Source organism: Sarcophilus harrisii, chromosome 2 (assembly GCF_902635505.1).
Source record: "Sarcophilus harrisii chromosome 2, mSarHar1.11, whole genome shotgun sequence".
Taxonomy (NCBI): domain Eukaryota; kingdom Metazoa; phylum Chordata; class Mammalia; order Dasyuromorphia; family Dasyuridae; genus Sarcophilus; species Sarcophilus harrisii.
Genome location: NC_045427.1, coordinates 557,323,154 through 557,342,871, shown reverse-complemented (window position 1 = coordinate 557,342,871; position 19,718 = coordinate 557,323,154). Strand labels below are relative to the sequence as shown.

General features: G+C 35.8%; 1 protein-coding gene across 7 annotated transcripts in view; it reads right to left on the bottom strand.

Annotated features, from left to right (window-relative positions):
- BTRC (beta-transducin repeat containing E3 ubiquitin protein ligase) overlaps positions 1-18,609 on the bottom strand; it is a 198,990-nt gene extending 180,381 nt beyond the window's left edge. For 3 of the 7 annotated variants that reach the window (XM_023496399.2, XM_012541720.3, XM_023496402.2), the window contains exon 1: positions 18,441-18,609. Coding sequence is in view for 5 of the 7 variants with exons in the window: in XM_012541720.3 (XP_012397174.1) it covers positions 18,441-18,488 (48 nt within the window). In the remaining 2 variants the exon portion in view is untranslated. The remainder of the gene's footprint in view (positions 1-18,440) is intronic. The other 4 variants (XM_023496413.2, XM_003755448.4, XM_023496416.2 and 1 more) reach the window with 2 other exon arrangements.
- Between the last annotated feature and the right edge of the window lie 1,109 nt (positions 18,610-19,718).

The window sequence follows — 19,718 nt, the reverse complement described above, 5'->3', positions numbered from 1 at the left end:
TTCTAGTCTCCAATTCATTAATAAAATACTAGTTACCAACTTAGATTTTCAAAATCTAATGCAGTATGAATATGGTTAGGAATGAGGGGATCTTTAAAGACATAGTCTGTTTTTTTCTGAGTAATTTGAATGGTTTAATTACCACCTTCTCCTTGGAAAAGTGGTAGATTATGGGCAGAAAATATGTGCATAAATTATCAGAGGAAACTGAGATGGTCAGTTTTGCCAAACTATTTTCTTCTTTTCCTTCTTTTAAAAAATTCTTTGTTAACAAGGAATGACTTTCTGGGGAAGGAAAAAGGATATATTAAGAAATAAAGGTGATTTAAAAACAAAAGATATCAACAAAAAACTTTGAAAGGAAAAACTCTTTTCATATACATATGCCAACATGCAAAAATATAGCAAACTATCATAAATTTAAAGGTCAGAAAAAAGAATGAGATTATTGTTATCACAACTAATTATCGGTAATTCATTTAAATACTTTCTAGTACATCAGTTTTTTTCTGACTAAAAATTATCTTTTTCAAACTATACTAAAGTTAATCAAACTAAATTAATTGGCTAGGATTTTAGGAACCTTAGTCTTATTTCATAACATAATTACTATTAGAAATCAAATTAAAATAACATGGAACATAATTAGCATCATCAGCCAATAACTTATTCTAATACTAGGCAAAATATCTTATAGGTAGTTCTCACTTCACTCCCCAAACATGTTCCTAGAAATGGATGATTATAAATTATATTTCCCACAGGAATAATGTTTGCAGGATTATAAATTTAAAATTGTAGAGATCTTAAAGATCAAATCTAACTCCCTCATTTTACAGATGAGAAAACTGAGATCCAGATAAATTGTTTTATTTAGAGTCAAACACAGTTATAAATTAAAAAATGATTGTAACTCCAGCTTTTCTGATTCATAAAACTCATTGTTTACTATACCAAGGTACTTTAGTTGAGGGCTATATTCCTGACTGAAGTCTCAATATCAAAATAATCAAAGGTACGGCCAAGCATTTCTCTTCCCAAGTACTACCTAGTTTAATGACTCATTCAAAAGAATGGAGATGAAACTGGGTTCTCAAAGACTTCTAGACAAGCACAAGCTAACTAATCTTAATAAGCTGGAAAAGTGTCCAATATAGGCCTATGGACTGACAACTATTGTTATCTTGAAAACTAGCCAAGTTTAGAGACTCATCACCAGGCTGGCTGGCTGACATTTTTTTTCAGAAATAATAGCTTTTTCTATCATAATCAACTAAATCTGTATGAGGTATTCCCAGAATACCTACACTGATAAAAGTATTGATCTTTAAAATACTGAAGTGAAATACAGTTCATTAAAACAAACACACAACTATAAATCTCCATAATCATTTAAAATAGTTTATGCTCCAAGTTTTATAAGATGAACATAAATATACTATACATGTTGATTTTTAAAGAGGTCAGAAGTGTATGTTAAAAAATAAATCTCTTGTACATATCTGACTTAAAACTAATGTCTATTATAATTGGCATGTTAAACATTAAAACAATGATAAATTTGGCTCCTCAAAATTTAGGATGTTTTTGGGAGTTGAAGCTTTCTAAAGAAATCTAAACTCATACCTTCTTTTTTTCTACATAAACTTTTCTAACAAGATTCAAAATCATTTCAATGATCTTAAAGCTAAGCTCAAAATCATGTAGTAATTAGACAATTATTTACTCTTGATTAGAATGGTGTTATATTCCTTTGAAAATACATTTTTAAAAATACCCCATCTTTCAACTATCTTGGTTCCTTTACTTAAAGCCTTGAGGCTTGATAATCAAACGAAATCGAGGCTACCAGGACTATATAATGCTGTTAAGTCACTCTTTTCCATCTTTCACTGCCACAAGGCCTACTTCATATTTTGCTGACAAGCTTTCACAACATTTCAAAAGAAAGCCACAAATAACAATTAGCAGGTCACTATAGACTTGTTAAAAGAGCCTTCAAAATTTCTCTCACAGAACAGCTACAACTTTATCCTAAATGGCAACCTACTCTTTTTTTTTTTTTTTTTTTTCCTGTTTGGATAGGAAGCAACAAAGAGATAGTAAACAGGTGAGGGCAGAAAACAGCTCCTTGTATAAAGCAGGGCCACAGTAAATACTTCTTAAATTAATATTGATAAAATTAACTCATTTAGCATTTACTAAGCATTTGCTATGTTGTCAGGCATTGTGTTAAGTGATAGGGATACAAAAACAAAAATGAAATACTTCCCGCCCTCAGGGAGGTTATAATTCTGTGTGGGAAAGAGAAGGGATTGGGAGTCCAGGTATAAGTACATATAAAATACATGCAAGGTAATTTGGGGAAATGGGCAACCCCTTATTGAGCCACTAAGTACTTAACACTAGTCTAGGAATTGAGGGAGGTAGCAAGAAGGATGCTGAGAATTACAATTAGATTCCTGTCATAATGGAATTTATAACCAAACAGGATTACACAAAACAGTTAAAGCAAAAGTTCAAGATTGGCTATACATTAACTTCAGGAGACTACATGAATTCTTCTGTCATATTAAAACCTTGCAACAATCATGAGTGTATCTCATAATTTGCAAAGTACTTGTGTATTTATCTCATTTCTTTGTGCCAAGCGTTTCAAGCTCTACTTTAGAAGATTATCACTAATTCTAAAACTATGTTTAAATAAAGCTTACCACACTTCTGAGGGTCATTGTCCTATTGGCATCTGCCACTTGTGGACTTGAAGCCAACCTAAAGTCTGCTCAAAAAAGACAGCCCTGTCCCCCTTCCTTGTTCTTGCATGCTCTAGTAACTTTTATCTAGTTCAGGGAATTCTTATGGATTTTCAGCTTTTTATCTTTCCCTGTTTGTGTAGTTTAACTTCAGGAAAAAAAAAAAAACAATGATTTGCATATCCTGCAGCCTATCCACCTCCAAAAGATTTAATTGTTGATCGAGTAATTACATTCTGAGACTTTACTGTCAGTGGTATATCTTGGGTCAACTGATGATAAACAAGAACTTGGCGGAGGTGTTAAAGGGGTATTTGAATTTGTGTTTTCTTTAAAATATATTTTTATAACTATTCAATACTATGAATTTTATTTTATGTATTTAAAAATATAAGCTTCAGGAAGAACTATTTGCAGGAGCCAAGGTGGTAGAGTAAGTAGTAAATCACTATACTCTAACATGTTCACCACTGAGCAAACATAAAATAGCACCCCCAAAATGGGTCCTAGAATAGCAGAATCAGCAAGAGGATGGAGTAAAACAATCCTTTAGTCCAAGAAGTTTGGAAAATTAGCAAAAGGGATCCATTTCAATTAAGTAGAGAAGTAGAGGTGAAGTGGCACTGTCCACGACAGGAAGGTTCCCAACAAGCTGGCAGCAAGCCAGTAAGAGATCCTGAACCTCAAGGTGGTAAAGAGAGCAAATGACAACACCAAGATGCTTCCACATTCCTTAGCATACTCATGGAGCTGGTGGGCTCCAGCCTGAGAATTACTCCAAACAAAGAAGCATCCTTCAGTGGCCAATTTCTGCATGCTTCAGGATAGTTCTAGAAAAACAGATAGCTTCCTTAAGCCAGATCACTGCATGCTTCAGCACAACCCTAGGCAAACAGGGACCCAACAATCCTATAAGGGCCTAAGCAAACAGGCAGCCATTAGGATGAACTCTTCCCTCCCTCCCCGCCACATTCCCCCTTACATAGCCTCAAGTACACAGGCAGTCACCAGAGGCTAGACCATTACATGCTTCAGTGAAGCCCCAGGAAACAGAAACCCTGCACTGGGCCTTGGCAATCATCACACACCACCACCAGGACCCAGCTGAGGAACACTAGGTAAACTGCCACACCCCTACAATTTTCAGAAATGAGTCACCCCCACACTACCCCTTAACACTGTTTGGACATGACGGCCCCTGAGCAACATTAACACACCACAAGGTAAACAGCCAGGGTCTGCAATCCCTGGCCAAGAAGTCTGAGACAGTACTCCTTCCACCCTGGGTGCATAGTTCAAATTTAAAAGATAGAAAAAAAAGGGGGGGGGGTGGGAGGGATGAGGAAAGATGAGCAAAAAACAACCAAAAAAAATCTGACTGTAAAAATTATTATGGCAACACAAAAGAGGAAAACATCATCAACATCTATGGGCAAAACCCCAACAAAAAGTGGAAAGTGATAGCAAGCCTAGAAAGAACTCATAGAAGACCTCAAAAAGGAGTTTAAAAATCATATAAGAGAGGTAGAAGAAAAGCTAGGAAAAGAAATGAGAGCGATGCAAAAGAATTATGAAAAAAGAGTGAACAGCTTAGAAACTGCTTAAAAAGTAGAATTTGCTAATGAAAAAGGAGATTCAAAAATCCACTGAAGAAAACAACTCCTTAAAAAGTACAATTGGGCACATGGGAAAAAAAGTACAAAAGTTAAAGAAAATAACACCTTAAAAATTAGAATTGGACAAATGGAAGCTAATGACTCTATGAGACATAAAGAATCAATAAAACAAATTCAAAAGAATGAAAGAAAAATTAAAGAAAATGAAAATACCTGATGGGAAAAACAATTTATCTGGAAAATAGATCCAGGAGAGGCAATATCAGAAACATTGAACTACTCGAAAGTTATCAAAAGAAGGCCCTGGACAGCATTTTTCAAGAATTTATCAAGAAAAACCATCTTGATGTCCTAGAATCAGAGGACAAAATAGACACTGATAAGATCCACTGATAATTTCTAGAAAGAGATCCTAAAATAAAAACTCCAAGGAACACTATAGTCAAATTGCAAAACTATCAGGTCAAAGAAAAACTACTGCAAGTGTCCACAACAATTCAAATCTATCGAGAAGTCACAATCAGGATTACATAGGACTTTGCAGCTGCAACATTAAAGAACCAAAGATCATGGAACATGATATTCTGGAAGGCAAAGGGACTAGGACTACAATTAAGAATCACTTACCCGGCAAAATTAAGCATAACACATCAAGAGAAAAAGTGGTTATTCAGTGAAATAGAAGAATTTCAAGCTTTCATAAGGAGAAGACCAGAACCAAAATAAAAATCTGACCTCCAATATCAAGACCACAGAGAAGCATAGACAGATAAAAAGGGAAAAGAGCTAAACTTTTTATATCTCTATATGGGATGATGATACTTGCTCTTTTTTTGTTTTTTTTTCCACTGAGGCAATGGGGTTAAGTGACATGTCCAGGGTCACACAGCTAGGAAGTATTAAGTGTGGCTGGGTTTGAACTCAGGTCCGCCTGACTTCAGGATCACTATCTATTCACTGTACCATCTAGCTGCACCAATACTTGTAATTTTGAAAAACTGTGTCACTAATAGCATACCTAGAAACAACATACACAGACAGATGGTATGAGTATAAAGTGAATCTGAGGTGGTGACATAAAAAAAAAATTAAGGGATGAGAAAAAGTAGTACACCGAGTGCAGAAGAAAAGAAGAGACAGGATGATATAAATTATTTCACATAAAGAAGCATGAAAGACCAATTACAATGGAGGAGAAGATGAGGTGGGCAATGAATATCACTTGAATCTTATTCTCATCAGTAGTGGCTCAAAGAGGTAATGATATATAAAATCAGATGAAATAGAAATCTATCTTAACCAACAGGGAAATGGAAGTAGGAGGAGAGGAGATTAAATAAAGGGAGGAAGAGAAGGAAAAGGGAACTGACAAAAGAGAAGGCAGACCAAGCAAGGTGGTAGATAGAAGCAAAACCCTGGTAAGAAGATGAGATGGTGAGACTGGTGAATACTGGTGAAAGGAGAGAGAAGAGGAAGGGATGAAGGGAAATATACAGATAATAATAATGACTATGAATGTGAATGGGATGAACTCTTCCATAAAACAATCATAAAACAAAAATCCACAAAACAAGTGGATAGCAAAGTAGATCAAAAACAAGAATTCTACAATGTTGTTTACAAGAAACAAACTTGAAAGGGAGACACACACATACAGAGAGAATAAAAGGTAAGGGATTGAAGCAGATGTTTCAGCTGAAGTTTAAAAAAAAAAAAGCAGGGGTAGCAATTCCGATCTCAGACAAAATAAAAGCAAAAATAGAACTTATTAAAAGAGATAATGAAGAAAAGTACAACTTACTAAAATGTACTGTGGACAATGAAACAGTATCAATACTAGGCGCATATGTACCAAGTGGTATAACATCCAAATTCTTAAAAAAGTTAAGTTACAGAAAGAAATAGAAAGCAAAAATATACTAATGGAAGACCTCAAAACCATCCCCTTTCAGAACTGGATAAATCCAATCAAAAAACAAACAAGAAACTAATGGGGTAAATAAAATATTGGAAAAGTTAGATATGTGACAGACCTCTGGAGAAAACTAAATGGAAACAAAACAGAGTATATATTTTTCTCAGCAGCACATGGCACCTACACAAAAACAGAACATGTAACAAGGTTTTAAAAACTTCAAAATCAAATGTAAAAAGGCAGAAATAGGTGCAGCTAGGTGGCGCAGTGGACAGAGCACTAGAGGACTTGAGTTAAAATCTGGCCTCAGACACTTAATACTTCCTAGCTGTGTGACCCTGGGCTTAATCCCAATTGCCTCAGCCAAAAAAAAAAAAAAAAAAAAAAAGGTGGTGGTGGGGCAGAAATATTAAATGTCTTCTTTTCTGGATCATAATGCAATACAAATTACATTTAACAAAGGGCAGTGGAAAGATAGTTCTTGGACCAAGAAATAACAAACATTAGAAAGAATGAGAAAATAGAACAGAATGTGAAACGTTTTATAAGAAAAAACAATTCTGGAGATTAAGAAGAGAAAATATAAGAATAATTTGGCTGCCTGAAAGTTGTGAACAAAAAAAGAACCCTGATACAATAATGCAGGAAATAATCCAAGAAAATTGTCTTGGAGTGATAGAACATGAGAGGAATGTAGAAATAGAAAAAAATCCACTGATTACCACCTCAACAAGATTCTTTATGGAAAATTCACAGGAATATTATTATTAAATCTCAAAACTCCCAGATAAAAGAGAAAATTTTGTGAGAAAAAGGAAAAAGAAACAATTCAAATATGCTAGAGCTACAATTAGAATTATACAGGACTTATCAGCAGCTACAATAAAAGACTGCAGGTCCTAGAATCATATTTACCAACAATCAAAAGAACCAGGCCTGTGGCCAAAAATAAGCATACCCAGCAAAATTATCAATATTGAATGAGAAAAAAATGACCATTTAACGAACTAGCAGATTTTCAGGACTTTCTATTAACCAAACTTGAACATAACAGAAAATTTAACATACAGGAGTCAATATCAAAGATTAATTTCAAGGAACTCAACATGGACAATTTTTTTTTTTAATATGGGAAATATAGGATTCAAATCAATAACAAGATAGCTTAAAAGAAAGATTGGAAGAATTAAGGTAAAAATAGTAATTATGGTATACAAATGAGGGTACAATGGAAGAACAAAGACATTAGAGCAGGGAGGAGGGCTCATAGTTCTGAAAACCTATCCACATCAGGAATGGTTTTAACAGGTAACACTATATATAACATGAAGGGTGTTATAGTACCCTCAAAAATCTATGGGAAAGGATGGGCAGATGAGTAAACAAAGGGTGGGGGAAAACAAAGGAAGGATCCTGGGGTGGGGAGAGATTAAGTAACAGCAAGGAAAATTAAGGAGCAGAATTAAAGCAGAGTCAGCAGGGATAGGAAAGATTTGTGCATGAGGGAGGTATGTACATATGTATATATCAATATATCTTTTCTTAACTATAGCTTGCTTGGGGGTGGTGAGAAGATAAGAAAGGGGAAAAAGAATAAAGTAAACAAGTTATGCAGCAGAGAACCAAAGAACAATTTACAAGGAGTAAAGGAAAAATGGACATTCATGAATATAATTTCTTCTACTAATGTATATGCTTTCTTGTTCTGGTAATTTGTTGTTACATATTTTGAAACCTCCTGGGTACATAACAATGTTCTCTTTTGTTTTGGATTCCTTTTTTGTTTTTCTTTTTTTCTTGGTTTTTTTTTTTCCAAATAAAACTTTCTTTTTAAAAAAGGAACAAAAGTAAATTAAAAAAAAAATAAAATTTTGTTTGGAAACTAATCTAATCCTAAAGAATAAGTGGGTCAAAGTAAAAAATCATAGAAGCAATAATTTCATTAAAGAGAATGACAACAATGAGACACAAAGCAGTACTTATGCGAAAATTTATTTCTCTAAATTTTTACATCAATAAAATGGAAAAAGAACAGATCAATGAATTGAGCATGCAAATAAAAAAACTTGAAAAAGTACAAATTAAAAATCTCCAATTGAGCATCAAATTAGAAATTCTGAAAATCAAAGATGAAATTAATAAAATGGGAAGGTAAAAAAACAAACAAAACTAAACAAAAAACCACACCAATTATTGAGCTAATAAATAAAACTTTGAGCTGATTTTATGAAAAATCAATAAGATAGATAAGCCAATTTGATTAATTAACTTGATTTTAAAAAATAAGAAAACCATGTATCTAGTATCAAAAATGAAAAGATTGAAATCACTATCAATGAAGAAACTAAAGCAATCATTAAGAAATATTTTGCCCAATTATATGCCAATAGAACTGACAGTCTGAGCAAAATAAATGAAAATTTTAAAAAATATAAATTACCTAGAATAACAGATCAGGAAACAGAAAGCCTAAATAAATTAAACAATCCATTAGTAACCTCCCTAAGAAAAATTCCCTAGGACCAAATGGATTCATAAGTGAATTCTACCAAATATTTAATAACAATTAATTCCAAAACTATATGAGCTATTTGGGAAAATGGATAAAGGAGTCCTACCAAACTCCTTTTATGACACAAATATGGTGCTGATACCTAAACCAGGAAGAGCTAAAACATAGAAAGAAAATTATAGATCAATTTTCCTAATGAATATTAATGCAAAAATATGAACAAAATACTATTAAGGCAATTACAACACTATATCATAAGGATTATTCACTATGATAAGGCAGGATTTTTTACCAGGAATGTATGGTTGGTTCAATACTAGGGAAACTATCAACATAACTGATATATCAAGAACAAAATCAACATAAATCATATGATTATTTTAAGATATCAAAAAAACTTTTGACAAAATACAGTATTTATACTATTAAAAATATTGAGGAGAATAGGAAAAAAAGAAGTGTTTCTTAAAATGATAAGTAGTATCTAAAACCATCAGCAAGCATTATCTGTAATGGGATAAGCTAGAAATCTTCCCAAAAATAAAAGCTTCAAAAGACTGCCAAAGGAGTCTGTGACACAAAAAAGGTTAAGAATCCATATGCCAACTATGCAGTGTAGTTCATTTCTGGAATGGGCATGGCTGTGTATGCATAAGCACCAGAACATACAGGCATGCTTCAACAACCTATTCATCCATATGCTGCAATCCCTGGATTCACTGAGATCAAAGTTTCATAGGCAACTGAAAACCAATATTTTGTCCTTTTTTAAACACCTTTAGTCTTAATTAAATAGAAGTTTTAATCGGATAAAGTCTTCACTCCAATAATTGTTATGAAATTCATGCATACATATACAATCTACTCTAACCTCACCAATCATACCATCACAAAATAACTGTAGGATGTTGAAAAAGCATTAGTATCTGATACAAAACAGATTCAATTCAATGCCCTTCTAGCTATATGACCTTCCTATTCCAGAACTCTTTACTGGCTCATCTATATGTAGGTCCCTATGCAAGATTATCCCCTTAAAGACTTTGTGCTGATAATCTCATTTAGTGACCTCATCTGCTCCATTTGATTCAATTACTTCTACACAGATGAGTGTCCAATATTTTGAACTGTCTTTTGAACATTTCCATCTTACTAGCATCTTAAACTTGTCCTTAATAGAACTCATATCTCCCTAAATTCTCACTTTCCCTTAAACTTCCTTATTTCTGCTGAAGGTATCATCCTCTTCCTGGTTATTCAGGTTAATGATATTGTTCCCTCTGTCTTATCCACTTTATTGCTAACTTCTGCCAATTCTATGTCAACATTTATCCCTTTTTCATCATAGCCATCACCCTAGATGATTGCCCTCATCACCTTTTGGATCAGATCAATAGTCAATTAGTCTCCCCCCTCCCAATACCTTCCCTCATTCATCCTCCACCCAGCTGCCAAAACAATTTTCTTAGATTTGAAGGCAGAGGAGTTGAGTTAAAATTACTATCTTGGGCCCGTCATTGAGCTTCTCTAAGTCTGTTTGTTCATCCATAAAATAAAGAGCGTGGGAGTGGACTAACACCTTCAGAGGTCCCTGCCAGTTCTCATTCTATGATGCTGTGTGATCTATGCTGCTTCCCTTCTCACACTATGTTTACCAGTGAACAGTCTTACAAGCACTGTCTATTATTACACTTCCCTTGTCTCTGCCTTTCAGAATGTTTCTTCAAGGCTCAGTTAGTTCAAGTACCACTCCCTCTATAAACCTCTTTCACAGCTTCTACCCTAGATTATCAGTGGCTACTTCCCTCCTCAAATTACTTTTTAATATATACTGTGTCTACACATATACAACACAAGATATAAATACATATAGCCACAGTATAAAAGTATACACATTCACACATATTAAAATTATCTTTTCCATTACTTGTGACATGTAGTCCATTAGTAAAATGTAAACTCATCAAGCGCAGGTACTGTTTTTGTCTCTTTGTAGCTACAAGTGCCTTATATACAGGGACACTCGAAAGATATTTCTGGAATTGAACTAAAGAGCCCACAATGCACAAAGCATTCTACATTACCTGGCACTAGGGGAGATGCAAAGATCAGTAGTAAAACCAAGTTTTTGTCTTCAAGGAGTTGCTGTACTATATTCTGATTCTGAGACTATCTAAAATAACAGACACTAAAAAAGAATTCTAACCAGGTTCATGTCAACTGTGGAAGGCAAATAAAAAAGACCCAGACAGTCACAATAGTCAACTTAATAATTTTTGCTATCTTTAAAATTTTGTGCCATGCCCTGGGTTCTTCAAATATTGGAGAAATCCAATGCAGGGAATGGGATAGGGAGTAAGGAAGATAATTTGAAACTCAAAAGTTTAAAAACAAATGATAAAAATTGTGTTACATGTAACTGAGGAAAAAATAAAATATTAAAATTTTTTTGAAAAATATTGGAGAAATCTATATAGCTATCTAAGGACAAAAATATTTCTCCCCAGATTGGCTAAGAAGATATGATAGTATGAATTTCTGAGAGCTGTTATTTTTCATGTCATAGCTAATTATGACCATTCAAAAGTTAAAGTTATCAAACTGTAATATGTATTTATACTTTTCTGGGTTTCAGCCACAAAGACAAAAGTTTTGGTAAGCAACACTGAAAGACTATATATCACACAATGTTCACAAATAATTCATATAAATAAAGCCTTAAGTGATCTTGCAACTTCTTTAACAAGGAAAAAGTCTTTTCTTCTACTTCCCACATTTCTGTACATAAACTAAAAACTTTCAAGTAATATAGATGTATTTTAAAAAACATTTTGGAGGATATGAGTTTATGAAAGAATGTATTGATTGTTTCTTCTATGTGTTTTTCCATTTTAGTAATGAAAAAAAATCTGGATACTAAATGAAAACAACTCCAAAAAGTAGGGAAAATGTGACTCAATTTCTTAATATTTGTCAAACTTGTTTAAAGGAGACATAGCAAGCAGTGAACTTAAATCAAGCAAATGAATAAGAAAGGCAAGCAGCAAGGATCACTATCTTCATGATTTCTGATGATCAATCAGTTAGCAAGCATTAATTAAGCTCTTACTACATAACATCTACTGTGCTAGACACTAGGGATACAAATACAATAAATGAAACAATTTCAATCCACAAAAAGCTTACACTCTAACAGGGAAGAAAACAAGGACATATACAAGCTTATGAAGAATAAATATTTTTTTTAAAAAAATAAAAACAAAGTATTTAAATACAAAAGAAAGAAGACAGTTTCTGAGGGAATCAGAAAGCAGAAAGACTTCATGGAAGATAATGTGCTTTTGCTTGATCATATACATCTTTGTTTTGCTTTGCGCCCCCTCATTCCATCCCCCCCCACCCCCTCTTCCCCCCCCCCTGCCAATTTCTGGAGTAGAGAATTGGTGGGGATATTAACAAGATTTTGATATATTCCCTTAATTCTTCATAACAAAACTACATTAATCATACTAGATAATGAATGTACTTTTGATGAAGTCCATTATTTCCAATCTAGCAGATTACAGAACAAATGAGATGAGTTCTTGTTCTTTTATCTACTGAATCACATTTATCCCCATCTATTGGTTAAATTTTTCAACATTTAATTATATGTGGCATGGTACGAAATCATGATGCTGTGTGGAGCTACCTTTGGAAACTTCTGTAATTCTAGACTATTTCTGCTTTTCAGCATAACTAAAGTTCATCATTCCTTCAACATGACTTTCAGACCACCAAAAGTAAAGAATCTCCAAGATATTTTGTGGAGGGAGGTATTTTAGTCTGATGAAGGCTTACCATCTGACAATGATTATAACTTTGAATGAAAAAGTTTTGTAAGTAAAAACTGCCTTTTGCCTGGAGAGACTTACACAAACTGATGCTGAGTGAAACAAGCAGGGCCAGGAGATCATTATATACTTCAACAACAATACTACATGATGATCAATATGAAGATCCTGGCCATCTTCAGCAATGGGATGAACCAAATCAGTTCCAATGGAGTAGTAATGAACTGAACCAGCTATGCCCAGCAAAAGAACTCTGGGAGATGACTAAGAACCATTACATTGAATTCCCAGTCCCTATTATTTTTGCCTGCCTGCATTTTGGATTTCCTTCACAGGCTAATTGTACAATATTTGAGTCCGATTCTTTTTGTACAGCAAAATACCAGCTTGGTCATGTATACTTATGGTGTATCTAATTTATACTTTAATATATTTAACATCTACTGGTCATCCTGCCATCTAGGGGAGGGAATGGGGAGAAGGAGAGGAAAAATTGGAACAAAAGGTTTGGTAATTGTCAATGCTATAAAATTACCCATACATATAACTTGTAAATAAAAAGCTATTAAAAAAAAAAAAAAAGAAAGAAAGAAAAAAAACTGCCTTTTTCCAATTCTCAAGTTGGAAGATCTGCAAGAGGTTTAGAAACAAAATAGCTAATACCTGCTATGACGAAAAAAAAGAGGTCCTAGCCTATATTAGAGGAATGAATAACAATTAATCCAACTACCAAGTTCCTCTGAAAGCCATTGCTTATTTACTAAGGCTGTTTACAGCCTCTATTTTGAGTTCTTGACATTGTTTTTCTTTTTCTGCAGTTCTTTCCTTTGCACTCCCCTTCCTTTACAGTTTCATGCAACTGATCCTATTTCAATGACAAGGATTTAATTACCTACTCCAATAGCAGCTTTAATATCCTCAATAGTCATTGAAGTGTGCTCTTTAAAAGTCACAACCTTTGCATATCTGCCTGGAATAATATCTATTCTCAAAAAGTACACAATTAAAATTACAACAAAATAAAGCAATGAAATACTGTGATGATATCTATCATTGGACTGATAGAAAAGTAACTTAAATGGGGGGAAATGAGTTCAATCTAGTTTCACCTGATTAAGGTCAAGGACTACCTATTATGTAATGTAACTAACCATAATTGCTTTTTTAAAGTAATTTGAACCCAGTATGGGCAAATTAATGTGCACTAAGACTACAAAGATGCCTAAAAAATGATCTCTATCCTCACAAAATTGACATCACAGTGAATACCCAATAATCTTAGTATTCTTTCTGAAAATGGAACTAAATATATAGGAAAACATGATTGCTTTTCAAACCCCAACCTACAAAGGTTACAAATATTACTAAATTCCCCAAGAAGCCATTAGAGTTTAGTTAACCACAAATTTATTTAAATCTTTCTTAAATTTCTTTATATTTTCAGTCTTTATTACTTCTTGGAGTGGTAGACACCCTAATTATACATGTGTGGAGTCATGTCCTATTTGTTCTAAAATGACTTCAATTCAAGCTTCAAGCAATACTTCTAGTTCAATATGAACTTCTTCACATTCACCCTATTCATAATCTGCACAATTTTTAGAAAAAATCAAGCTTAGCTATTCTTAACCTATGTCTTTCTAGGCCTCACAATAATTCTGTCCTTATAAAGCATTGCCTCTATTTCTTTGATCATTTTAAAATCTTTTCCTCAGGCACATATACTAGCTGTAGGACCCACTAAAGGCTGCTCAATTTCCTCATCTATAAAATAAAAGGGATGGAAGGTCACAAAGATAGATAATATTAACTCCAAGGTTCCTTCTAGCTCTAAATCAATAATCAAATACTCCTATGTCAAATGCCTTCAGTATCTTTTCCAGCCAGGTTATATAATTCTTGAAGGGATCTTTTTTCTCCACAAACTGTGAGCAAAAGTATCTGGGGATCTGCTGTGATCAATAATAACTCCTAATAAAACCATTATTAGTTTGTTATAATTTAATACTTCTAAGGTGCTTTAAAACACTTGTTTCTTTTTTTTAATTAAAGCTTTTTATTTTCAAAATATACACATGAATAATTTTCAACATTCCCCTTTACAAAACCTTGAAAACACTTGTTTCTTTAAGTAGGTTAAACACATGCCCTATAAATTTCTTTATACTATCCATTTCTGGCAAACACTTTCATAAAGGGAGCAAAATAAAACTTCTGCCTAGATCTCAGATAAATCACAACCAATTCAAAATCAAGAGCACAGAAAAAGTTTTTGTGTAATAAATAATCTTAAAATTTGTGTAAAATTACCAATTTCATTTTGACCTTTGTGAGTAAAATTTTAAATATTAAAATATGCAAATGATGCAATCTGGGCAAAAATGGTCTGAAATAATTCATAATTTAGAGAAAGAAATGAGGGAGTAGTGAACAAATCCAGATATTGTAAATAAATTTTAGTTAAAAAGAAGTTCCTTTTATGCACTGATTAGCTCTGTGGATACAGTATTGGACATGAAGTTAGTAAGACCCAAATTCAAGTCCAGCTTTAGATCCTTATTAATTGTGTAACAGACAAGGAAATTAATCTTTGCCTGTCTTGGTCTCTTCATCTGTAAAATGGGAATAGCAGCACTTTCCTCCCAGGATTGTCATGAGGATTAGATGATATTTACAAAGTATTTTGCAAGCTTTAAAGTGTTATATAAATGCCAGCTATTGTCTATAAACATTCCTCAATGCCAGTCATTCTCTTGATTGACATAAGCACCATGTAGAAGATAACAAAAGTATAAGACAGTCTCACGGAATTTGAATTATGCCCAAAATAAACCTAAACCAATATTCTGATGGTGCTATAAGAGATGTTTTATAAAATAGTGGAGTTGTTACTCTTGGACTTAACTTCACAAGGTTACAGGTGTCCTCCAAACATTTAATAATACATTCTAAATAACACCCATAAATTTATCTAAACATTTCTTTAATCTATTTGTATTTTAGTTTTTATTTGGAGTAATAAATTTCTTAGTTAACATAGTGTGAAACTTGAATTTCATCTGTGCTAAAATTACCCTTACACTCAAGTAAACAAGTATTTATTAAGCACCTACTTTGTGCCAAGGACTGTGCATCACTCAAAGTTAAAAGTAACACCACAGAAACTTCAGGATTTCAGAGCTAGAAGACATGTTAGAGATTTAGTCAATGCTTTCTACTTTCCACATAAAGATACTGAGGCCCAAAGAGTGATTTCTTGCCCAAGATTCTGTAGATGTCAGAGCAAGAACTTGAAGTCAAATTTTTTGACTCTTCTATGGAATGCTTCCTCTAATTCTAGTATACAAAATACTGTGATTAAGTTAATATCTAGTCTACTCATACTCTTCAAGATTTTACAAATACAGAATCATTAAGAAAGCTCAAAACTTAACACAAGTAAACAAAGACCTCATAAACAGGAAAATGAGGTCAAAGAAAATTTGACTTACCCTGATTGATACAAAATACTGCTACACACCTCAACTGGAACACAATGTCTAGGTTTCAGTCCTCTGCTCTAACATATAAAATATATCTCTATTATCTCTCTTGGTGACCACTTGGGCTTCCTTTCAGACAAAAGCTATGGCTGGTAGTGCCAAAAGAAACGTATGAGAAATTGAGTACTTGTCCATAAAGCTTATTTTCCCTTTGGATAGTGACCTGATATTAATATTATAAGGCACTTTGACAAGTATAAAGATATGGTCAACTCTAGTTCAGACTTATAAAATTAACTCAGTTGGGAGAACTAAACCATGAGTAACTCCTTGGTATACAATTGAGACCGAGAATGTTCTTGCACTGCTGTCTGAAGTAGATGATCTCATAATATGCTTTTGTGATCTGTAAATAATATTATTCCATAAATCTGGTAAAAAAAAAATCTTTAATTGATAGATTCTATCCTCTAAGGAAAAAATATCAATACTAAGTGACTACTAACTTTAAAAACTAGAAGCTGGCCATATGTATATATAATTCCTACTTTGTAAAGTAAAAAAAAAAAAAAAATTGGATCATAGGCTCATAGATTCAGAATTGAAATGAGTGAGAGTTCATATGGTCCAACCCTTTCTTTGTAAAGAGATGGGAAAACTGAAGCCAAGGTTCTCAAGGTCAAATAGGTTATAAATAAAAGAGCCAGGACTTCCATGTCCTCTAACTGCAAATATAATGTTCTTTTCACTTCTCTATGCTACTTCCTAAATCAAAGACTTTTATATCTGATATAGTATTTAAACTTTGGGTATTAATTCAAAGAGACTTTTCATACAACTAGTTTCTATGTTTTCGATAAAATTTTAATTCTGATCAATAAAAAGCATTAATTCCCTTCCCATCAATGAACTTTCAACAAATGTTACAAATTACTTAGAATGCATTCTTGGAAACAAAACAGTTAAACTGTTTTAGCATAATATTAACTAAGTTAGTGGTTATTTTAGTCTGTAGTCGTTACTGTATTCCAAGCAACAGTACTGGCAATGGCAACTATTCGTTCAAAGAATGGGGTTAGGGGGCTGACTGTTCCAAATTCAACTCTGGAGAAATTAGAAATTTACGTAAATAGTATAGATTTCCTAAAGACCAACTGGTAAACTCAGATAAAGTGTACGTGTATTTTTTTTTTCATTATCACTCACCAACAATAACTACAAAATCTGGTGTCAACATCTGAAGTTGTTGTACATGGGACTGCCGTGGGCAGTCAAGATTAAAAGCCTCAAATGCTAAACTTACTTAAAACTGGCCAAACATGAGCAAAGTCCAAGCATGACAGAAGGTTATAGAAATATGTAACAAAGAAGAACCCCATATCCCAAACTCTTATGAGTAGAGACCTAATATCACTTTTCCCATTCCACGATCCCACTCCTCTTTTTTTTTTTGATAGCGTCTATCATCTTTAACTCCCATCTCACTAATTCACTCCGAAATGTGGTTGTCTCCACGACCCAGTCCTTTCTGGACTATCCTAACCCTGTTTTCCTCTCCTCCCACGAAGTAAACATTTGCCCCTAACCTTAGTAGCCTCTAAACTCTCTCCTTCCTCGCCCCAGACCTTGTTCCGGCCAATACCCTCTCACTACTTACTCGTAACTTGTTCCGTTACAATGTTAGGCCCACCCTTCCACCCCCCAGCCCCGTCCGTTTCATAGCAGGAGAGCGGCTTGTCCGCTCGTCTGCTCTTTAGCTAGCTGAGCCCTCCCCGGTGCCGGTGTCCTGTCTCTAGCGGCTGCCCGCCCCAGCCTCGGGAGCCCAGCTTCCTCCCCGCAGCCTCGCGGCCGTTGGCGCTTGGCCCTTCGCGCTCCGCCCAACACTCGGCCCCCAAATATACCTATCCTCCCCCGCAGCTGCAGAGAGCCGAAGGCGCGGCGGGACCGACAACGGCCTCTGCCCGCCTCCGCCCCCGCCTCCACGACCTTCCATTTGCCCAGGGACTGGCCCGTTCTCCCCTTCCCCTCCGTCGCCCCGCGCGCCGCTGGCAGCCCCCCTCCGTCGGGACCCCGCTGTCACTGGGACTCTCCTCCACAAGATGGCGGAGCTGCTACTCTCGACCCCCCAGGCCCAGGCCCCCAGCTCCCGGCCTGCCCAGACCCGTCCGGCAGCCGCTGCCCCCGCCGCTGCCGCCCCCGGACCCCGGACTCGCTATTCCCCCTCGCCGGGCGAGCGGTCCAGGCCCAAGCCGCAGCCGACAACAACGCGGCTGCTAGTCCCGCCGCCTCCGCCAACGCCGCTGCTCCCCGACCCGCGCCTTCTCCTCACCATAAACTTGAGCGCCTTCTCCTGCAGCACCGCCTCGGCCGGGTCCATAGTCACCGGGGGCCGCTGGGTCTCAGCTCCGCCAGGGCCGCCCCCTTCGTGCCAGGCCGCAGCCAGCGCAGCTCCCGGATCCCGCCTCCTCTTCCTTCCCCCCGCCCTCTCCCTACCTCTCAGGGCACCGGCAGGGGGGCAAGGGAGAACCGGCTCGGCCGCGCGCAGGCGCGGGCCCGAGGGCTCACGGGATAGGTAGTTCTTGGACTGATCACGGTAGAGGGCGGGGCAACGAGGGGAACTGAGACACCCGCCAATCCCTGCGCTAGCCCAGCCTTACTGTTTCCCTACGAGGACTGATCCTAAGAGACCCGCCTACCTCGAGTAGAAAAGGAGTCTCATGGGAAATGTAGTTTTTTAGTCTCTGGGTAGCGGAAGTGCATGTGTCACCTTGGTTACTGGGAGAAGCTTGGGGAATCTGGCCTGGGATGTGCTCACAAGATGGCGGCCATGTCACTTTTACTTAGTAGCAAGAGGTTAACCACAGGCAAAAAAACAGATTTTATTAGAGAACTGGGAACTCAGGTTTTGGGGACTGAATATCTCCCAAACCCCATAAATCTGTCCTGTAGCCAAAGGACTGCTTGTGTGCTTTGGACTCACTTGGTTTACAAGCAAAGCCTAAGGACTCCCTCCTAGAAGAGAACTCAGGCCTCTCTTCCCCAAATTAGGCTAGATTTGGCCACAAGAACTTGCTTTCTATCTAGTTCTGGGAAATCACGCCTGATTCATGACTACTCAAAGAGTACAGCCCTGGCCAAAAGTGAAACAGTTGATTGTAAAATGTTTTTATTTTTCCCCCCCTCAATAGTGTCCTATTTTTCTAAATACATGTAAAGATAGTTTTTCAACATCCATTTTTGTAAGGTTTTATGTTCCAACTTTTTTTCTCTCCCTCTCCCTTACTTTTCCCCTCCCTAAGATAGCAAACAAGCTGGTAAAGGCTATATATATGTACAATCCTTTTAAACATCTCCGTATTCTCTCTCTGGATGCTGACGGCATTTTCTATCCCAAATCTACTGGAGCTGCCTTAGATCACCGCATTGCAGAGAAGAGATACATCTATCATAGTGGATCACCACATAATCTTGCTGTTACTGCATAAAATGTTCTCCAGGTTCTGCTCACTTCACTCAGCATCAGTTGATGTAAGTTTCTTTCTGAAATCATCCCGGAAACCATCCAACAATAATATTCCATAACATTCATATACCATAACTTATTTAG